Source organism: Peromyscus maniculatus, chromosome X (genome assembly GCF_049852395.1).
Source record: "Peromyscus maniculatus bairdii isolate BWxNUB_F1_BW_parent chromosome X, HU_Pman_BW_mat_3.1, whole genome shotgun sequence".
NCBI classification, from domain to species: Eukaryota; Metazoa; Chordata; class Mammalia; order Rodentia; family Cricetidae; genus Peromyscus; species Peromyscus maniculatus.
In genome coordinates this window covers 116522036-116545570 of record NC_134875.1, presented here as the reverse complement: position 1 = coordinate 116545570, position 23535 = coordinate 116522036, and the positions used below count along the sequence as shown (strand labels likewise).

The following is a 23535-nucleotide window of genomic DNA, read 5'->3' as shown; positions in this document are numbered from 1 at the left end:
AACACATCCACTTGCCTTTATGAAAGGTGATATCCTCATTTTTTATAGCATTCATTAGGCTTTTAGCCCAAATTTCCTTGCAACTTTATAATCCTCACCAGTCAGGCCAAGGATATATGAATGGTACAGAATGTAACTTCTGGCTTTAAATGCACCTATCTATTCTTCTGTTTCTTGCAGAACAGAGCTTGTCAACACCGGTGGAATGTACTTCCTAGGTGATTAGGTCAGCGGGGGCATCTTGAAGAAATAAGAACATCTGGCATCCATAGTGCACACCAACAATGGTATTTCTGGGGTGAGTGGGCTGCCCTGGGCAAGAGTAACCTTTTGTACAACTGATTTGAACAGATCTTGACCATTGTTTATTTGAACATTCCTAACTCCAAATGATGTGCCAACTATGGCTGCCTACCATAGGTCAAGTTCTTTGAAGTTGTTGGGTGCATTTCTTTGGTGTCCTCTTATTTACTAAAAATACTAGCAGTCTAATTTTGCCTATTCTCAACACCAAATCAAAGCCAAGTGTTCACTTTTCTGTGGAATGAGGCTGAGAATCAGCAGGAATCACCTAGCCTGTTTTGAGCCACTCCTACAGAAAAAAAAATAGCTTCGTGGTATCAGAAATGAAATAGGACTATACAGAGATGCTGAGGAGCACATATACCTGAACCTCAAGGCCAGCTGTTTAAAGAAACGCTGAGTGTGACATGTATTGTAATGGTAAATTGTCATGTAGTGTTTGAGGCCAGTGAGAACCTGGGAAGTGGGGCTGTCTCTCCCCAACTTCAGATCCAAGCATGTTAGGTCACGTGTCCTCCAATACTGCCCCCTCTTGAGTCAGGCTGGCCCACTGGCTCTGTGATGGGGAGAGGGGAACAGCAAGCCACTAAAGGTATTAAAATCACTGTGTCCTCGAGAAGAATTCGGAGTTAAATGATCTCCAACAGAGCTTACTATTGTTTATTCCATGGTACAAAAATGTCTGCAGTGGGGAAGAGAAGCCAAAAATTCAACCATGAGGGCCTCATCCATGGAGAGAAAATTCAATCCAGAATCCAATCAGGTTGTAGCGGATTTTGCAAGCACCCAAACTGATGAATTAGCTCTGTGTTGCTATTTGTTCTTTTACTCAGAAACTTCATCTAAGGAGACATTGCACTGTCTGGGACTCTATGGAGAGCTCCAGCTGACTGTCTCTCTCAATGGGGCTTTCCACACTCAATGTCTGCTGGATGCTTTGACTACCCAATCAATCAATTTGATGATGTTTTGCTTGCTATCTAATCTATCTATCTATCTATCTATCTATCTATCTATCTATCTATCTATCTATCTATCTGTCTGTCTGTCTGTACTGGCTGGTTTTGTGAGTCAACTTGACACACTATAGTCATCAGAGAGGGAGGGGTCTCAGCTGAGGAAATGCCTCCATAAGATCCAGCTGTAAGACATTTTCTCAATTAGTGATCAATGGGGGAGGGCCCCGCCCATTGTGGGTGGTGCCATCCCTGGGCTGGTGGTCCTGGGTTCTATAAGAAAGCAGGCTGAGCAAGCCAGGGGAAGCAAGCCAGTAAGCAGCACCCCTCCATGGCCTCTGCATCAGCTCCTGCCTCCAGGTTCCTGCCCTTTTTGAATTCCTATCTTGACTTCCTTCAGGTGAACAACAATGTGGAAGTGTAAGCCAAATAAACCCTTTCCTCCACAACTTGATTTATGGTCATGGTGTTTCATCACAGCAATAGAAACCCTAACTAAGATACTATCCATCCATCCATCCATCCATCCATCCATCTATCGTTCTATCTATTTGCAATATACTTAATAAACTCACTCATTCAAAACCAAAAGCACAGCCATCATAGATCATTCTCCCAACCATATAGAACACCGGGAGAACAGGATACAGAACCATATATACAATTAATGTCAGCCTCAGAAACAACACAAAGTCAAACTTCCTTGTGAATTTCCCTTCATTCCAATATTTCAAATCATCTCCTCTTGCCCTTTCACAACTCCACCAACACCTGGTTGCCTAGGTAGCCCCGATTACCATTCTAAGTCGTTTCCACTTTACTCTCTTTTACTCTCTTAGCTCCCACTGTTTATTTTTTGTGTTTGCACACGGGCACACACGTGGGAGGTGCACATGCAAATGTGTGCTTCTGGAGGCCAGAGGTCAACCTCGGGCCTGATTCCTCCTCAGATATCATCTACCTTGTCTCTTGAGACAAAATCGCTCACTAGAACTCAAGGTTTGCCAAGTAGACTAGGCTGGCTCGCCAGTGAGATCCAGGGATCAGCGTGTTTCCACCTTCCAGTTCTGGCATTTCAGGAATGTAGCACTATACCCAGCATTTTCATGTGGGGTTTCGTTTCGGACTGGATTTGGGCCCTCATGCTTGAACTGCAAGCACTTAACCTACTGAGTTATCTCCCCGGGCCAGATCTAAGCTTTTTATAGAAACCACTATAAGACACAACCCCTATCCCTTCTGTTTCCGTCACTCTCTTCCTCTACCCACCTAAGCAGAATTCATCCTCCTGTCTCTGACTAATCATGAAACTTCTTTATTTGTTTGGTGCTTTTGGGGGGGGTTGTTTGTTTGTTTGTTTTTGAGACAGGGTTTCTCTGAGTAGCTATGACTCTCCTGGAACTCGCTGGCGTCTACCTCACAGAGATCAATTTTTATATATGGCCTTTTTATTGTTTTCCCATGTCATATTATACTTCTGATATTGCTGGCTTCCTTCTCCACCCTAAACTGAGCCTTTTTTTTTTTTGAGGCTAGTGGTTTAATCTCATTCACATCTTATAGCTAAGGTACGAAAACAAAGTATACACCGCAGGTACCGAATTACTGAAAGAATAGAGATCCTGGAGAAATGGGAGATGTAAATAAAATGTCAGAAACTTCCCTGAGATGTGAAGCTAGGACAGATGTGTGGATCTGTACAGAAGGCAAGATGCTTCTAGTGGTGACAGCTGGGAGGATTGAACCAAAGGGGAGGATTCTGGGTTTGCCCTTGATGAGCAGTAGCAAGCTGAAGAAAACATTGACCTTCTAAACGCCATTTTCTATAGCACATTTCAATATTTTTTTCTCCCTAGTAACATGTTACCTCACTTCCTCTGTGTCAACAGAGTACCAGGAAGCTCTCGGCCCCATTATAATAATTCCTTTCATCTCTTGCCCCATCTCCCCATTACAATATACTTCTTTCAGAAGAGAAACTGAACCAGAATTCAATATAGTGGTTGTGATTATTTAAGGTAACATTTTAAAGTCATTCTCATACCATCTAATTAAGTTAGATCCTAAAAGTAAAATCATTGTAAATAAAAACTAACAAAAATGGGATTAGCAAAGGGAGAGAAAATTTGCATTATTAAATGCCTTGAGGAGCTAGTAATATGGTAGAGTGCTCTGAAATACAGTTCCAGTGCAGTGGATGGGGCTTTGGTTGATTCATTGATTGATTGATTGAGATTAGTGAAGCCAGGCCAGGTGCGGTCACTCATGGCACCCGAGGTAGAAGAATGGAAAGTTTGAGACAAGCTTGGGCTGTATAATGGGACAAACAGATAAAAACAAATAGAAAACACCAGGGCTAGTGAAAGATGCCTCAGCAGTCAAGAGGAAGTACTGTTCTTGCAGAGAACCCAAGTTCGGTTCACAGCACCCATGTTGGGCAACTTAAAATTTCCTGTAACTCCAGCTCCAGAGAATCCAATATACTTTTCTGGCCTCCATGGGCCCCTACACTCACATGCACACACTTCTGCACAGACACACATGCATACACATAATTAAAAATAAAAATCAACCTTAAAATAACAGACCAGGTAGAGGTGTCGTATGCCTTTAGTCCCAGCACTCGGGAGACAGAGGCAGACAGATCTCAGTGAGTTTGAGGCCAGCCTGGTCTACAGAGTGAGTTCCAGGATGGCTAGGACTACACAGAGAAACCCTGTCTCGAAAAAAAATCAAAATAAATAAATAAAATAAGTCTTGGATTACTAAAATTATTAAATCATACTAGGTTCCCAGAAACTGCTCAAAAGTGGATATTTACCTTTTAAATAAGTATCTATTTAATACTTAATTTGACATTGGATAGTATATTATTTTCTTAGCTTGTTTACATTTGTATCCATTTTTCTTGCACTGAAAATCTTCACTCCTAAGATATTGACAAAAAAAAAGGTCCTTAAAAAGTCGATGTTCTTCTCTGTTCTGTTATGTCGCTGATTATCTTCATGCCAATTTTAGGTTGTTCATTTGTTCCTGTTCATTCCCCCCACCCTTTTCCAGTTTAACTTGGCATTCTAAATATGTAAACGCTTCCATCTTTTAAAAAAAAATGGAGTTCAGTCTAAAGTTTATCTACCTCTTTGCATCCCATGGCAATGTTTGCTCAATACCTACACATCTATAGTCACAGATTTGCTAAAGCTTTCACAGAGCTCTGCTTTATAAAACAAATGACCAAAGTGGCCTTGGAGAGACAGGATTACTTCCTGAGCAAGCTTTCTTTTGCTTGCTCTCTAGACCAGCTGGAGCTTGTTCTCTGGGGCTCCCTTTGTCAGAAACCCACTGCCCCACTTAAGTCTTGCATCAAGACAGCATCTCTCAGGCTTGCCCCATAAACTCGCTGGAATAATTAAAGGCAAAAAAAAAGGGTTGTGCATATGCTACCCACCTTCCACATGTAATCATTTTTAAAACGCTACTTGGTGGACTCATTCTTTTGAGTTTGGGAAGGAAAGGGCAGCTGTCCATGGATGAGCAACACTGCCCACATCACTAAGGGGACAAAAGCAAGCTCAGGTAGGCAAAGGGAAGGGAAGAGCTCCATGGCAAAGGCACGGGAAGAGATCCAAGAAATCAAATTTCCTCTGAATGGGGACACAGGTAGAATGCAAAATGAGTGAAGTGGATTACTTTAGATATATGGCAAATTCCTTTGGTAACTGGGCTTTTTAAAATGGAGTCATCCAGCCCATGATTACATAAGTTTGCCCATCCAAAAGAAGACTCTTTATGTTGTATCTGTAGGCCACATGACATTATCTATGGTTTTAGAAAGGGCATGAAAATAGCATATATAGGACCACATAGGACTTCCATATAGGACTTACTCTTTGCCAACACACACACACACACACACACACACACACACACACACACACACACACACACGGGGAGGGGTGTATATAATCAATTTACTCCTCCTAAAAACCCTCTAATGTGGTTACCATGGCCATCTCCATTTTACAGATTAGAAAACTGAGGTTCAGCTAGCTTAAATAATTTCTCCAACGTGTTTCAGTAGTGAAGCTAACCTTGAACTCTGGCCACCTGGCTCCAGATTGTCTTTCTTTGACTTCCTTAAGGCTTGTTTTTGACATAACGGAATGTAGAGCAGCAGGAGTCAAAGAGAGGCATTGGGTGGGGGGCAGCATTGTGTTCCAAAAGGAGCTGGCAATAAATACAGTGGATTGGCTGACTGATAAGGATGGAATGGGGTTTGGAAAACTGCATACTCTCATGAAGCAAACATGCAATTGTGTCCTTTCAAAAGTGACAGAAACTATTCAAACTATCCCATTTTTCTTCTCTCCCGTTTCAACATTTACTCTAGACTGTGTTGTCCTGGCAGACTCTTGCTCAGAATTGGCTATGGCATTTCAAGGTCTGTGTAAATGATTAGACACAGACACCCTGGGAAAAAGTGACAGAGTTACCTTTGGGCACATTAAAAAGATGGCTTTGCTAATTGTAAGGCTTATAGCATCTTACATTGGCACTCTTCACCCCCTTTTTTGCAGATATAAGTACTCATGTCTAGAATAATTAAGCAGGATTTGCTAGAAGTCACTGGATTGAACTATTTAACATTATCTACAAGAGCCAAATCAAACTTCCTAAGGATGAGTATATTCCCCTGGCCTGGATGTCATGCCCATTACATAAACTAGAGTGGTTCCTGGGCAACAGCAGAGAAGCACTCAGAAGCCTCTTAGAACTGTGTAATCTCAGACTTCACTGCAGATCTGTTACACCACAATCTTTACTTTGTCCAAACCTGTCAGGCAATCCATATCAATATTAGTCAACTGCATTGCAGTAGTCACCAAATCCATTTTGCAGAAAGTTTACCTATGGCAGAAGTTGTTGGTGAGCCTATGTTGATTAAAAGTAGATCAATCTTTTGTAAGGTATATTCTTCGTATCACTTTGTAATCTAACTTAAAATTATCTTCTTTTTTAATTTTAACTTTGTATATGTGTGTGTGCATGGGGACATGTGCATGTAAGAGCATGTGCCCTCGGAAACCAGGAGAAGGCACCTGATCCCCTGGAGCTAGAGTTACAGGCAGTTATGAACCACCTGATGTGGGTACTGGGAACCAAACACAGTTGCTCTGTAACAGCAGTACACTGAGCCATCTCTCTAGCCCCAAATAATGTTGCTGATGCAAAACTATCTTTAGTGCCTCTTTATGGTAGCTCTAGATCACTTCAGGCTGAATCATTCATTGGTGAGAGGATATCCAGTGCTGTGATGTGCAAAACTCGGTCCCTTAGCAGACCCACAAAGAAACAGCCAACAGTTCTCATTTCTGCAATGACTCTCCCTGGTGACCGTCCTTCAAAGCAGATTAACTACCTTTTCCAAATTGCAAAACACTCTCTTTGGCATTGGTGACATACATAAATCTCCACCCCATTTCTACCCAAGTTGACATAAAACAATCAACATAATATCAACAGCTACCACCTATGTAGTAGTTACAAAACTGAGTCAAAGAGAAATCAAGCCATTTCCTTAACACCACGCAGTCCACACAGCTAGTGCATGATGAGGCGCCTTGCTGCCTACTCTGCCGGTCTCCAGAGTCTCCAGAATCCACTGTGGGTCCATGGATCCACAGTGCTTCTAGAAACTCAAGGCTGCTCAAGGTTCCAATGGATCCTCATTAAAATGCCCTCAAAATAAAGACTAATCATTTACTTTGGAAAATACAATTTGCTTCAGAAATTTTACTCAACAAAAGGAAATAAGTGAGGCCAGCAGCTACCAAGACATCATTTCACTAAGTTAAAACATTACTTCTGGCCTCTAAGCCTTGGCTGCAATTGCAACATCACATGGTCTGCTAGGTGTGCTTTAAAATGCCTATAACTGGAACTGACTCCAGCCTCAGAAGTTCCCTGTGTTTTCTGTAAATGAAACACCATTGCAAACTCTATGAATTTATGATATTGCAGGCTTTGCTTATTTATTAATTCACCAGTTTGATTTCTCCTTTTTGCTCCCGACAGACAAATTGTTTGGGGATAGAGGGTTAGACAGGGTCTCACTATGTATCCCAGACTGGTCTCAAACTCAAGATCCTCCTGTGCCAGCCTACTCAGTGCTGGGATTACAGTTGCCTGGTGTCACACCTGTATTCTAAATGGAATCTCCCAGACAATTCTAATAGACTCAAGCAAGGTCTTGAGCTTTGGTTGAAGTGGAGAGGGAGTCTCCTACCCTTCAACATCCACCTCAGTGTCCCTTGAATGCATGCCTCTAGAACGTGAGAGTCCTGGAAACAGGTAACAGAGAAAATAATGAGAAGGGTTGGCAATTTCACTTGTGGGCTTGTCTGGTGCACCTTAGTGATGTTCTCTGGCCTTTCATCAGAAGACCTCACGAGGTCTTAACTCTCCTCGGCAGAATGAAGGTGGGGAAATTTCAAAAAAGCTGAAAAGGGAAGGCTCCATGTTTGATGAATAGAAACAAATCAGTCACAGAAACCCGAAGAAAGGCCATTTCCAAGCACACTAGAGGATGGTGAACAGCAGTCACATGTGCGTACCTGTGAGCAAACACTGCTTTTTATTTTTTCCTTCGATTATTTCTGTGTGCACCTGAGGCACAAATAAAAGCAAACATATACTGGTGTGTGCTTTAAATCTAGAACTGTGGTTTCAATGAAGGCTAAAGAAAAAATAGTGAGTCCCAGGCTACAATCCAAGCCCACCTGATAATTATGCAATGTGTGACATTGGGTGATTATTATTCAATAGCCACTGACAAGCCATTATTCTCACACATACATAAAATGATGAAAATTTACCAAATGTCATAGTAAGCTCTCATCATCAACTTGACACAGCCTAGTGTCATCCAAGAAGGGAAGCTCAACTGAGGAATCGCCTGGATCCCATTGGTCCATGGGCATGTGTGTGGGAGATCGTCTTGATTGGTAATTGATAAAGTAGGGCAGCCCACCGTAGCCAGCACCATTCTCTGGAAAGGTGGTCCTGTGCTGTGCAGAGAAGCTAGCGAAGCATGCCCCAGAGGAAGCCAGCAAACAGTGTTCCTCCACAGTTTTTGCATTAGGTTCCTGCTTGATTTCCTTTCCTGATTTCCCTCAGTGATGAACTGTGACCTGTGACCTGAAATAAACCCATCTCTTTCTTTAAGTTGCTTTTGGTCAGAGTGTCTTTACCACAGCAACAGAGAGGAAACTAGAACACTTAAGGTACTAGTTAAAATCGTCTCAAGTGCTAGTTGCTCACTGGGAGAATAGCAAAGTACTTTACAATATTCTGATGTTCTTATTGCCAGGTGCCACATCTCCAGGCCCCTTAACAGATTCCCTTTGCTATTTTTACCCTCCACTCAAGAATCAAAGGCCAAATGAATGACTGTTTGATGAGGGAGCATGAAAACCCTGCTGTCTTGCCTGTGACATGCTGATCCTGAAGAGTCCCCAATGGAGTCTGGTTAAAGCCTCTCTTCCGATCTATGCCCAAGACAGTGACACTGCTTAGCATCCTTCCTACTTCATCCAGATTCTCTTTACTGTTTCCCTAGGAGCACTTCCTTTAAAACTTTGTGCACAGGAATCTGCATCTCAGGGTCAGCTTCTAGGCACCCCACCTACCAGGTTCTGTGACCAAGCTCACCATTACCACAGACTGGCTGCTGTGTGGCTCCTTAGCCCTCCCAGAAAATTGTTCCAGTGGGCAATTACTATAATACCTGTCATACCTACTTCATAAATTGATTTTTATTTCATTAAAAAGTAAGACCCTAACCCAAACAGTAATTAAGTAAGACCCAAACCCAAGTCTCAGTTAAGTCTCAGTTAAAACATACAAAGCATGTCCCATATAAGTTAAATGAACGGCGAATTTTGATTTATTCTTTAAGATTTTATTTTTAGCCGGGCGGTGGTAGCACATGCTTTTAATCCCAGCACTCAGGAGGCAGACGCAGGCGGATCTCTGTGAGCTTGAGGCCAGCCTGGTCTACAGAGTGAGGTCCAGGACAGCCAGGGCTGTTATACAGAGAAACCCTGTCTTGAAAAACTAAAACAAAAAAAAATTTTATTTTTTTATATATGTGTGTGTCTGCACGTAGGAGTGGGTACCCATGAAGGCCAGAAGAGGGGTCAGAAGCTCTGGGGCTGGAGTTATAGGTGGTTGTGTTTCAATGTGGGTGCTGAGAACCAAACTCAGGTCCTCTGCAAGAGCAGTAAGTACTCTTAACTGCTGAGCCATCTCTCCAGTCCCAACAGCTAATTTGGTCTTAAAAGCCTGCAATGTTGCCCTGTGCTTTCCTTGCTTACTAAGTGGGGCATAAATTATTTGCATGAATCTGGGGTGACACTGATCCTGGTTTTTGGTTGCATCATAAAAGCAATGACTTTGCATGATTAGAGTGGACTTAAAAATAATAGGAATTAGAGTAAATCTGCACATGCATTAAGATATACCTAGAAAACTTCTTTTCAATCAAACTCTTCATATGAGCATAGTTTCTTGCATGTATTCCAACTCTATGAGTTTGCACAAAACAAACCATTTCTGGGTTCCCTTAGGTTTCTCTTATCCTGATACCTCTGAAGCAAGTCCATCCACTGGGACACATACGATGATAAACTGAGAGCTGACAATGAAGCTAGAGCCTCCCTGATGTCACCATACATCTCATGTTCCAGAGACACGCAATAGGCATGACTTACCTTTATCCCCAAGGCTTCTCCTGAAATGACAGCGACTGTCACACCATCCTTGGTGGGTTTTGGGATCTCTTCACTTTTCAGTTCCTGGTATTGAGGCTCCACCATCTTTTCTGAGCGTCTCAGATTCACCCACAGCTGTAAGCCATGGGCTGGCTCCTCTGAGCAGGGCATCTCGGCATGCAGAATGCCCCGGCCTGCAGTCATCCACTGCAAACACCAGAACAAGAGGCTAAATGTAACACAGCCCCTAACAAGTCTGTGCATGCAACAAGTACAATGCTGTGGTACATCCAACAGGAGCTGTGGTCAGAGTGCCTGGGCATCTCAAGAAATAACCAAGGTCCTGGGGCTCTTTCCCATTTCCAAAGCCTTCCTAGTTTTTGAATTAAAGCATCAGAATTGGAAAGACTCCTTTCTGTGATGATCGAGTTTCATGTTGAGCTCCAAGATAAGGAGTTACAGCCAGATAGTACTAGGGTGTGATTTAACTTAAGAAGGGTAAGAAACAGTACTAGGCAAGGAAAAGGGCAGTCAGCAATGCAGTTGCATTACAGGCCTAGCCAACCCAACAGGGAGATGTGCAGTTGGGCTAAATCTTCAGAATTTTCCTGAAATCAGCCAAGAGTTATCATAGGACTGCTCCTGAGTAGGAAGCACAACCTTGAGAAAGTCAATTTCCTGCCACAGAGTACAGTTCCTAGGGAGGAATGCAGCAATGAGCCATCAACGGATAACATTGCCCATCAGCTGGAGTGAAGGGTGATCCTAATTAGCCTTACCAATAAAAACCAGGTAGTCAGATAACAGGGTAAAAGCTGAAAAATCAGAGAAGCAAAGGAGCAACCCCAGTCACTTCTTACCTCTCCAAATCCTCCGACCAAAAGGGCCGCGATCCTGTCTCCACCTCACCTTATCACTTCCTGTCTCTGCCCAGCCTTATTACTTCTGGTCTCCTGTCTGTACAGCTCTCCAGACCTCTCTATGGTTAATGGTTAACTAGTGGCTAGCTCCACCCTCTGATATCCAGGCAAGCTTTATTTGTCAGAACACAAACAAAATATCACACAACACTGTAGAATATATATGTGAGACTAAATAGACATGGGAAAGCCCTCAGCATCCACTACCCTGGAAATGGCAAGCTTGTACAATGGCGTACAATTACAGTAATGGAGCCCTTACTACTGAAAGAAACAGTTGTCTCTGGCTGTTGGGCAGATTTTTCAAGTGTTTGTTTACATGTTTGAGAACATATGGGAGGCCTCCTCTAGGCACTAGCCTCAGACTCTGAGGATGCAGGGTTAGAACATGATACATCCATTTCCTGCTTGTCTTAGTTTGGACTCACCCATAGAAGACACTGAATCAGGGACCTACATACAGGTTGTTTATTTGAAAGGTGATACAGGAAGCAAAACGGAGGGAGGAGGGAAGGGTGAGAAGGGCAAAGGAGAGAGCCAAAGAGGAGTGTTCATGAGCAAGCCCCAGCTGTGGAGGCCTGGGACTTAGTCCCACTGGGAATCCTCTAGATAAACTTCAGAATTATTGCACAGAAGACAGAAAACACTAAGACATTTAGATTACATTTGGCATCCCTCAGTGACCAGGAGCCTCTGAGAGAGGCCCAATGCATGCACTTCAGATGGGGTGCTATGTATGGATACATGGGAACTGTTACCACCTAAACTCAGAAGCAGGCCAGCAGCAGCATCTCCCACCCAGCCCTTGGAGAGAAAAAAATCCTTATAGACAACCGATCAAACTAATCATTGCCATTATCTCTGTGCTTGGTTGGTACGGTGAAGAATGACAATTCTACCAGAGTCCATGTAGTGGCTCAAGTTGCCTTGGCTCTACCATCAGGCTGAAACCCAGAGTAAGCATGGACTAGTGGAAAGAAACAGGAGGAGTCCAGAGAAAGGGAACAGCAGCATGAGAACAAGAGTCTGAGACAAGTATGAGGACCTGAAAGAAAACTACTACATGTTTTGGAGATTTTTTTTTACTTCATTAAGTCTAAACATATTTCTCTCTACTCTGTTGGATAAGGCTGATAGAACCTTCTAATGGAGATCCATTATTTTTCTGTCTGACAATAGCTATTGGTGTTCCTCAAAGATCTCTTTCTATTTTCCTCCTCCATAAAAATTCCTCTCTTGGTATTTTTATTTATTTTATTTATTCTTTGACAATTTTTTTACATGTATACAATGTATCATAACAATAGCCAACTCAAACCCCCCTCCTATAGTTTCAATCTCTTGATTAACTTTTTAGATAAAAAATAGCTTGGTAATACTTAAAACAGCCCACTCACAGGGTTTGGATGAGGAGAACATGATTCTCTTTCCATTCCCATCACTTACTAACTCTGAGGCTTTTCAAATAACTCTAATACCCTTTCACTTTTAAATACCTTTAAATCCCTATCCTCTCATTTAAAACTGGGATGCAAAATACTAATGATCTCAAAGAGCTCATGGAGATGGAAAGGTTGAATAAGCTGAAAGATACTATGCCTAAGTCTGTTTTGTTATTGTTGTTACTGGGGTTGCTTTGAGATAGGATTTCATTATGTAACTCAGGCTGGCCTTAAATTCTTGATCCCTCCAAATTCTGCGATTATAGACATAAACTGCCATGCCCTGGTCCCAGCTATGAAATTGTGACGGTCTAAGTGTGGACCAGCATCTACAGGGGCAGCCTGATGAGGTGAACAGCAGAAGTGACCAATTCCATGAGCAGGACATGCCCTGGGGTTCTTATCTGTCTGCCACTTTGAGCAAACTCTGTTTTATGTTCTGCTCTAGTGGGAGGTTCCTTTTTCTTTTGTGATACCATTTTCCTTTTGCTTTTGTTTTTTATTTCATTTTCACTGAAACATCATGATCCAATATGTATACTTTGCATCCCACAAAATATGTAAATGGTCTCATATAGAGCTCCTACCAACTCAACTGACCAAAATGGTCTAAGCAGTTTCAGGGGCACACAGTTTGAGTTATTATCTTTTATTTTCTTTTTTGAGATAGGCTCTTACTATGTAACCTGGCTACCCTGAAACTCACTCTGTAGACCAGGCTGGTTTTGAACTCGCAGAGGTCTACTTATCTCTGCCTCCTGAGGGCTAGGATTAGAGGTGAGAGCCACCTTGCCTGACCTTGGGTTACTAACTTAAGTGACAACACTGAACCATGCAAATGAATTGAAACATAAATAATGAAGTGTCACAAGTGCAGAACCTAAGTCTAGAAGGACTGAATTGAAATGGTCTTCAAGTGCGGAGTTTGGCAGTAGGGACATCATAAATGATCACTACCCGAAGAGCTTCAATACAGGTTGAAGGGAAGGATGCAGACAGACCAACTAAGGCTTCCGTGAATTGAGAAAGGAATGGCAGTTGGGACAGTCACTCTTGATTACACTTTAAGAAAAGTAAAAACAAACAAAACAATGACAACAGAACCACTGGGTGAGCACTAAGAAGTGACTGGTGATATCCAAAACTGAAATGGCTCAGCAGGTCAAGGCACTTGCTGCCAAGCCTGACAACCTGAGTTCGATCCTGGGGATCCACTTGGTAGAAGGAGAGAACCGACTCCCACAAGTTGTCCTCTGAGGGCTATACATGTGCCACGGCATGTGCTTGCATACACATACAAATAAATAATAGATAAATGAAATGAAATACCATAAAGATTGCATCTGATCCCCAGCACCACAAGAAACAGTGATTGAGGGATCAAGGAAAAGATGAGAACAGAATACGGGAGATCTGTGTTGGTTTCCCGGCAGCATAGAAGAATACCCAGAAAGGGGGGTAAGATGGCTAGTGTTCTCAGCTTGATAGAATCTGGAATCACCTGGGAGATGGGCCTCTGTGCATGCCTGTGGGGATTATTTTGATGTGTCAACTGATTAGTAATACCATCTTTACTGAGGCAGGGCTTTTTTTTTTTTTCAGGGGATTCTGAACTGTATGGAATGGAGAGAGTGAGCTGAGCATGCATTCATTACTCTCTGTTTCTGGTTATGGATGTGATATGAGCAGCTGCTTCAAGCTCCTGGAGCCTGGACTTTGCTGCCATGATGGACTATACCTTTGTTATGTAGCTAGACTGGCATTAGGACCCTTGTAAAACACTGAAGAGGGATTCCTCCCTCATGGTCAGCTTTGGCTCCCAAACACTTTTTTCCCTGGTAGTACTGCTGAAAGAAAAGTATCAGTTTTGCCCCTTCCTAAAATTTAAAATACTATATGACGAGGGGGAGGTTTCAGGGTTCTGTTGAAGTCCATTAAGGAAAAGCTACTTCATCCCATCAAAAGAATGGTATCTGAGTTTACCCCGGCCTTGATAGAAACATGGCATTCTAATTGTCCTTAAAGATTGGAACATTACATACTGCTTCTCCTTCCTTAAGAATTAATCCAGTGAGACAGTTGTGTAGCTTGATCTGCTTAAGGGGCCCCTGGCAGTAGGATCAGAATCCATCCCTGGTGCATGAGCAGGCTTTTGGGAGTCCACTACCTATGGTGGGACACCTTGCACAGCCTTGAGGCAGGGGGAAGGGCTTGGACTTGCCTCTACTGAATGTACCAGGCTCTGCTGACTCCCCATGGGAGGCCTTGCCTTGTTGGAGAAGGGATAGGGGGTGGTTTGGGGGGAAGGTGAGAGGGGCAGAAGGAGGGAGGAGAAGGAGAATTTGTGACTGGTATGTAAAATGTATAAAAAAAATCCTTAAAAAAAAGAAAAAACAAACAGATTAAAAAAAAAAAGAATCCAATTGGACCTGTCAGTCATGTAGCCACAAGACCATTCCTCAAGAAAGCTAATTCACCAGAAGACAGGCTAAGGAGGTGGGAGGAATAATTATCCCCTTAATGAGATGATGCACTTATACACCACAGAAGCCCCTCCCTCAGGAAAATGCCGATCATCACCCCTGAGCTTGCCTGCTTTCTGAATTCTAACTCAGAAAAACGTAGCTTCCTTTCTTTCCTTCTATCTCTTCTTCAGATACTGACCAAAAGCCTAAGCATGCTTCCCTGATCCTCTGGACTTTCTCACTCTGTCTCTGAAGTGCCTCTCCCCTTCCAACATGCAGCTGCTGGCCAATATGCTGAGCTTTCTTAGACCCCAACTCAAAAGACTTTCTCTCAGCTTCTCTGTCTGCATCTTGCTGACAGCGCTAAGTTTCATAGCTTGCCGGGTCTGTTGTTTTTCCCTCAAATGCTAATAAACTGTCTCAAGCTTCCATCTGAGTCTGGTTGGTTTTTTTTTTTTTAATTCTTTATCAGTGAGACTGAAAACCAACAAGAGAGATCCCTGTTTTCCCTGGTAACACTATGAACTGTGAACTAAAAATGACTCTTTCTTCTTCAAGATGTTTTTGTCGGGGTATTCTGTCATAGCAACAGAAAAGAAACGAAGACAGGAGAGATCAAGGTATGAGTAGGAGAGAAGTGGGAAGGATGGTTATTGTACTGGAAACAGGCAAGATCAAACATACACCATCTAAGACTGCTAACCAATCAGCAAGCCCCTGCCATGGCCATACCTGTAGGTCTCCTGGGTTCATTTTACCAACATGCCCGCAGAAGTCTTCATGGGCCATGCTGCCCCCTTCCAGAAGGTAAGATACCTTTTTAGAAACAGAAGAAAAAGTTGATCCTTTGACTATTGTAAAATCATGTTGCTTGGGATCTCTACTATTGACTTGCATCAGTTCCATAATTATTTTAGATATAAACACTACCTTCATTTGTAAAACATTTTTTCCTATTTCAAGGTGCTTTTCCATTAAAATAATGGACAAAGGATATGAATACATATTTTTCCAAAGAAAAAATGCAAATGGCTGGCGGGAATGGGAAGAAATGCTCACCATTACTAATCAGAGAAATGCAAATCAAAACGACAATGTGACATCACCTCACACCTGTTAGTTACATACTCTCCAAGTCAAAACACGGGGTATTGTAAAAAAAGAATGTGGGAAAGGGGAGCGCTTATATACTGTTCGTGGGAAGTAAACTGGTCTCGACACCATAGAAAACAGGATGACAGTTATTTTAAAACACTAAAACCAGAATTACCATAGGATCCCACTCTCTCAATCCTTGCTATATACCAAAACCAAATGAATTCATCATAGGAAACACATAGCAAAACACTGATGTTTACTGTAGTACTCACTATTCATAATAGCCACGATATAGAATTAGTTCAGGTGTCCAACAAATGAAGGGATAATGTAATGCGACACACATACACAAAGTGCAGAATGATCCAGAGCCTTACAAGGGGAAGATAGCCTGCTATTGTTTACAGTGTGGATAAAGCTAGAAGACATTACATAAGTGAAATAAGACAGACACAAAGAGACAAGGACTGCACGATCTCACTTACAGAAATTGAGATTAAAGGGTTAGTCACTAAGGATTGGAATGGAAGAAATACAGAGATGTAGGTCCGGGGCCCACAGTTATGTGATAAATAAGTTCTTGGGGCCCAATGCACAGTATGTGACTAGAATTAGTAATACTGCATTTGATACTATGGGGGTGGAGAGATGGCTCAGTTGGTAAAGTGTGTTCTATGACATCCCAAGGACTTGAGTTTGATCCTCAGAACCCACCCAAAACAACCAGGCATGGCAGATACTTGCAATCCCAGTGCTGGGGAGGTAAAGATAGACAGATCCCTGGGGTTCACTGGCCAGCCAACCTAGCCTACGTGGCAAGCTCCAAGCCAGTGAGAGACTGTGTCTTTAGAAAAGGCAAACAGTTCCTGAAGAATTACATACCCAAGGCTGGCTTCTGACCTCTCCTCACAAACAGAAATATGTACATACATAAATACACACATGATAACCTTGTGAGATGATAATCATTCCACAATACATGCATGCATGCATCAAAACACTGTAATACATGCATGCATCAAAACACTGCAATACATGCATGCATCAAAACACTGCAATACATGCATGCATCAAAACAATGCAGTGTATAGAATTGTCACAGTATATCTTAATAAAGCATGGAGGAGCGAAGGATTGAGTATTTGTGAAGATCTGTTCAATTTTTCTACCAAAGACTTATTGTTAGAAGAATTAAGACAGGAGAGCAACTTGAAAGAATGAATCTGTGACAAGGGGCCAGACTAATCACACCACGCGATCTCTTTAAGGGGATTTCACTATGCCTCATTCTCCAAGGAATGCCAGAGCTCATGGCTAGTAAAATAACACTCGCCCTGAAGGCCTAGTAAAGTACATGATGTGTCTCCCACAGCCAGGCCTGAAGCTCAGGTTAAAACAAGCCTGTTCTTGGACTAACAAGGTCTCTGCTAGCAAGGCCATGTTCACACAAGTGTAGAGAATGGCACATCTCAGGTCACCACACCTTGCTCTAAAGGTGAGTCGGGAAGCCCAAAGGAAACATTTCTGACATCAGGTACACAGACTCAGGAGGTACTCAACACTGTTTATGACATATGGCAAGTAATTTCAAATTGAAGTCATCATTCCCAGGTTCGTGTCCATACTACATCTAAAACGGAAGAGAAATGCTATGGGTCCCCAAGAGTGGCTACTAGGCACATGCAGCTCCTTAAGTTTCACTTAAATCAAATTAATAAAATTTAAATTCAGCTCCTCAGCTTCACTGACCACATTTTGAGTGCTCAATAGCCTCCTGTAGCTAATGGCTGCCGTAACCAATAGAGTATATTATAAAACGTTTCTATCTTCACCGAGTTCTGCTTGCCATTCTGATCTAGACAAATGAATTTAAAAATTAGATTTCAGCAATAATGGGCATTTTGTATACAGTAGAAAATCTCCCAGTCCAGAAGCATTCTAATTGGCCTCTCTTATTTCTATTTAATCAAAAGAAAAAATGAACTCTAAAATTCCCCTCTTTAAGGGTCTTATAACCAAATCAGGGGAAAAAGACTAAAGAGAAACCAAATACTTGGAACATTTAATTACTTCAAAGACATCGTCATATTGTTACAGGAAACACTCAAGTTAGTACCTGAGGCTTAAAATGTGTGGGGATCAAGATACAAGGCTCTCTTTGTATGATTTATTTAAAGTAGTTAATTTGTACACACTTGTATCTCCTGAAAGAAGTGCCATTCAGCTTAAGCCGTTGTGAAAGGCATGTAAATGGTTCTCTGAAAACTACCCACTTCAGGCTCAGCAGTAACAGCAGTGCATATTCTCATAACTGGAGGCATTCTCCATACTTCAGCTACCTCTGTATTTTCTTTAAACCTCAATGTGATTATCCTTTTTAATCTTGAAAATTTTACTTCAAATTGTCATTAACCATTATTATTATATGAGCGAACCAGAAGAATAAAATCTCTGATTAAAACCCCAATATCTACTGTTGGGACGTTAATTTTCACTGAAATATACTAAACCAAATAAAAGAGGATTTTTTAATTTAAAAAATTATTAGGGGGTGGGCTGGGGGAAGGGGAGGGGGGCAGGAAGGGGGAGAACAAGGAAATCTGTGGCTGTTATGTAAAACTGAATAATATTGTAAAATAAAATAAATAAAAGAAAAAAATTAAAAAAATCAGTACTTACTAATTAATTATCCTTTCTACCAACCTCCTAAACCAACAACTTTTACCAACTCTCTAAATCCTAACTCTGTAAAATCACAAAAAGAAAAAGAATGAAAATATTGTATTTTTTAAAAGAAAGCCAAAACACATTGCCAGGAGGTAAGAAATGAGAAAATATTTATGAAGTTTTCGGTATCTATCAGATACTGAATCATCATCACCACCATCATCATTACTATGTGTGTGAGGATGTTTTGCCTGGATGCATGTCTGTGCACCATGTGCATGCTTGGGTGCTCTGGGAGGCCTGAGGGGAGCATAAGATCCCTTGGAACTGGAGTTGTGGCAGTTGAGAGCCACCACTTGGGTGCTTGGACACCCCAAAGGTGATGACACAATTCTATGGGGTACGGTTCATGACTGAATATTTAGAAGAAAGAGATACGAGCAGCAGTATTCATCTTTCCCCGCTTCTTGACTTGATGCAGTGTGACCGACGACCACCTCAAGCTCCTGCCTCCACGCCTTCCCCACCATGATGGACTATACCGTAAGCTCCAACTGTGAGCAAATAAACCCTTCTTTCTTTGGGTTGCTTCTATTGGGGGCTGTGTCACAGCAATGAGAAAAGATGGGGAAGTGCCAGGGGAAAAGGCACTGGTGACAGTGGGCAAGATGGGTCTTCCATGAAGACTCGGAGGCTAATAAGGGAGAAAAACTTCAAGAAGGGGAAGACGTTTCAAAGATCTAAGAAACAGAACCAAGAATGACAGTACACTGAGTTTATCCACAAACTTGCCTCCCATTGCCATAGCTTGACTTATCCCCTGTGACCATTGTTCCATCAGCCACAGCTGATTAAATCTCAAGCTAAAGCTTCGGGAGAACCTGTGCTCCCCCTTTGGTATTTCCTCTTACATGGAGGGTATTCCGTTACTGTTAGCATGCCCCTGCCTCTTGAGGCATGCTTCCTAGTGGGATGAGCTTGCAAGACAAAACTGGGTGGGCCCTTTCCTTTCCCCTTCCTCTTAGGAATCAGTTTTCACATAGAAAGCAGGACCTTCTTTGATGATTCAACTCTGTGACAGGGACCTTCATGGGCAGCATGCAGAAGCCAACCTACCCAGAGATACAGGCCACTGGCTCCAACGTTAACTTTATCACAAATACAGACATTGGGGGCCTCCATCTTTCCTACTCTTCCATCTTCTCACGTGGTTGACAGTTGAAGCTGGGCAATAGCCACCCTTTATTACATCTCTTCATAACCTCAAATGAGGGCACTAACAGACCTGCTATTGCCATGTTATTGAGGTTTTATACTGTGCCATATAATATGCCCTCCTTTACTTAAGCAATCGGTATTGGGTGTCAGTTCTTTTTGATTTCTGTATCTGTATGTGTGTTGGGGGCGGGGTTGATGGTGTGTGTGTCTGTGCATATAGGCACAGGTGCTTTCATTAGCATACAAATGAACAGGTTTCCTCAGGCCATGTTCATACTGCTTTGTTTTGTATATTCTTTCCTTCACTCCTCTCCAGATCTTCCTGTTCTGCCTCCCTACTTGTATGCAGGGAGTACCCCCAGTTCTCCATTTTCCACCTGCATGCCACATAGTGGGGGGGGGAATGAGAACAATGTAAAATGACACATATGTAAAAAGATGGCATGATGAATCCCTTACTTTGCATGCTCACCTAAAAAGTGAATTAACAAGAAAGTATCTGATGTATAAGAATTAAATGTTTGTATGGAAGAAACAGCAGGTTACATAATAATTCTATTTTACACTTGATCTGAGCCAAAATGCCCAGAAGTGATAATAGTTCTATTTTAAAGTAGTCAAATACAACAGTACACATAAATAATTCATCACAGGAAATTTCATTCTGTGATTATCAGTCTACATAGAGATGCCTGACACACATATACAGAAAACGTCAATGGTGGCCATCTGAAGATGGTAAATGCAGGCATGTTTTACTGTTTTCGTTCCCCTGTTGTGATAGTTTGACTTTTCTATAATGAATAATTTCTCTTTTTCCCCCCAACAGAAACATGTATTCTTATTCTGAAAACCAGAGTGCCTCTTCCAAACAGTAAAAATGAGTGTTATGGATTAGTCTTTATAAATTTGTTCCCCAGCTAAATGGGCAGGGCTGGGCAGGAAGGCAACAATAAGCATGATTATTCCACACTTCATGTGACAATAGTGTAGCGCAGACTTTTTCATGTGTAGTGTTTAATTTTTCTAGAAGGCACTCATGCCAGAATGGTAATAAAGCACTTGGGATTCAATAAGCACCTTAAGGGGACAAACAGCATGCTTCCAGTTCTCAAAGAGTGGTGTCTACAATTGCTTTCCTGTTTTTGCTACACATGGATTTTGAACTAAAATAATTGCAGGAAAAAGGGCAATTTCCCGTCTACTGGGAAATTGGGCTGATGCTCTCCTTTGGGCTCGCAAAGAAGACCCTCTTAAATTACAATCCTGGATTATCTTCAATTATTCAAGCATGAAGTCTTCCAATTTGCAAGCCATAACCATCATATACACACACATACATGTGTATATATATACATATATATGTTTGCATGCATATGCATATCTACACACAGAGCGATAACTTGAAAAGTAAATTGTGATATGACTCATTTATACATGAAAATATACATAAGAGAGGGCTCTTTTCAAGTTCGATTTCAGGGAGCACTTGCAAACTGTTCTTAGACCATGGGAAAAATGTCATCCACCTCCCCCCCACCTCGATTTCCCCAATGTGCTCTTCATCTTTTTTCCTGGTAATACAAAAGTAAACAGCGTTTGTTATAAAACATGAGTTAGAGACATCTGGCCAGTGAAGCTTTACTGGACGTACCACACCTACCTTTCAATGATTAAAGCAAAAAATCTCCAAGCTCCAAAGAAACTACTGTCACTTTATTTATTATAATCTTTTGTTTTGTTTATTTATGTACTGCTAAGTGTCATTAATGTTTGGCAACGACTTTGTGTATGAGTTGATGCCTGTAGAAGAGCTTTAAAAAAAAAAAAAGAAAAGAAAAGAAAAAGAAAAAAAAGAAAGCCTCAACAAGCTACTTCCGAGAGTTGAGACAAGCCAGATGATCTTTTAGGGCATTACGTAATCACAAACAGCTGGAGAATCGCCACTGGTCGTTGGCGAATTGTGTTCTGTTTAAGCTCAAGAGTTGTGTGTGTCCAATTAAGTAATTCGTTTGTAATCTGAAGCAGGTGTTTCCTCGGAGCACCTGATACGCTCCTGGGTCTCCTGCCTTCCTTTCCTCCTCCTAGGCTTTTCCATGGGTCTTTTCCAAGTATTTCTTCCCTTGTAAGTTCCTAATTCTTTGGCTGTTTGTGTTTGGAGAAAGAAAGGCACAGACTCACAATGTGGCGAAAGAAAAGGGTCATTTACCATGAGAAGTATGAGAAAGGTGTATCTCAGGGAACTGGAAGCTAATTCGGAAGAATTCCCAACAAGAGAAAATACAGCTCGTGGTTTTTTTCCGGCTGCCATGTAAAAAGAAGAGCAAAAAGAGGCCCTACTCTATGTCTGGTAAACACAAAACTTAGCCTGTAAAGCCAAAAGTTCCCTACATTCTAGGGAAAACTGTATTTCCTTTTCCTGTTTTGCCCTAAAATGGTGACTCTTTTCTACTGGTAGCCGTGTAGTACAAAAAAGAAAAACAAAACAGAAACACCACGAGTTGAGTTCATGGCTGACAAGAGATGCCAGCGAGGAGCATATTGTGTAATAGCAACTGTGAACTGTCCTCAAGGGCAGAAATGGGATGTTTGAATTCATACACTTAAGGACTCCAAAATGAAAACATGAGCAATCCCACTGAAATCTGAACAATGACACCATTAACTCTACCCATCTAACACTAATCCCAAGTCCCCAAGCGTGTTTATAACAATTTTTAAACAAACAAATGAATGAATGAATGAATGAGTGAGTGAAACTGGATGACACACAGTCCAGATGTTCAGCCAATGGGCAAATACAAGGAGAGTGCAGTTCCTCTGGTCCTAACTTGACATGGTCCTGTCATAAGCCTACACAGGGCCAAGCCTTCAAGAACTCCTACCCTGCTGCTCCCTGATGGTGAGGCTCTTTCTGCATCCAGGGCTAGTCAGGTTTAGGCTTGCTTGGAATCACCAGGTTGCCGTCTATGTGATCTGAGTTGTGAGCTGTGGAATGAAGTCCTGTACTTTCTCTTAGAGGACCAGTGGAGTCCGATACAACATGGACCTAAAAGTTGGGCTGCTTGAGTATGGTCAGAACTAAGTGATGACACGTGGCCAGGAGCCCAGCACATGTTCAGTAAGTTCTAGAGTTGGCACATCCATCACATCTCCTCCTCGGGCAGGGATCCCATTTGCAAGGCCTCCCTCAGACCCTCCCTCACACTTCCTAAAGTGTATTTCCCAGACATTCTCGTGGTTCCATGTCACTTCATTCAGACCTCACTTCAGATATCACACACTGAATGAAACCATCTCATCTTGTCTACTCTATCCTGCACTGACCTACACTGAATTGTTTCTTCTCAGCTTTTTCCCTACAGGACACTGATATTGTAAACTATCTATCGAAGGCTGGGACTTTGAAGTATTCTTAGTAGTGTAAACAATGGAATTCGTTGTGTCCGATTTACATTCTCATCAGCAGTGTATAAGTGGTCCATTTCCTCCTGCATCTCCCCCAACATTTGGTGGTGTTTGTGGTCCTGATGATAGCCATTCTGACCAGCGGGAAGTGCTATCTCAATGTGATTTGCATTTTCATGATAGCTAAGGATAGTCAACATCTTTTTCATGTATTTGTTGGCCATTGGTACTTCTACTGAGAACTTTTTGTGCAATTGTTCGCTCATTTATTAGTCAGATGACTTGTT

The 23535-nt window shown here is 42.0% G+C and overlaps 1 protein-coding gene across 3 annotated transcripts in view; it reads right to left on the bottom strand.

Moving 5' to 3' along the window:
• Pir (pirin) overlaps nucleotides 1–23535 on the bottom strand; it is a 94753-nt gene that overhangs the window by 51169 nt on the left and 20049 nt on the right. For 2 of the 3 annotated variants that reach the window (XM_042269023.2, XM_006973204.4), the window contains exons 4-5: nucleotides 15590–15673; nucleotides 10031–10237 (exon numbers count right to left, since the gene is read on the bottom strand). In XM_042269023.2, coding sequence (XP_042124957.1) covers nucleotides 10031–10237; nucleotides 15590–15673 — 291 coding nt within the window. The remainder of the gene's footprint in view (nucleotides 1–10030; nucleotides 10238–15589; nucleotides 15674–23535) is intronic. The other variant, XM_042269024.2, reaches the window with a different exon arrangement.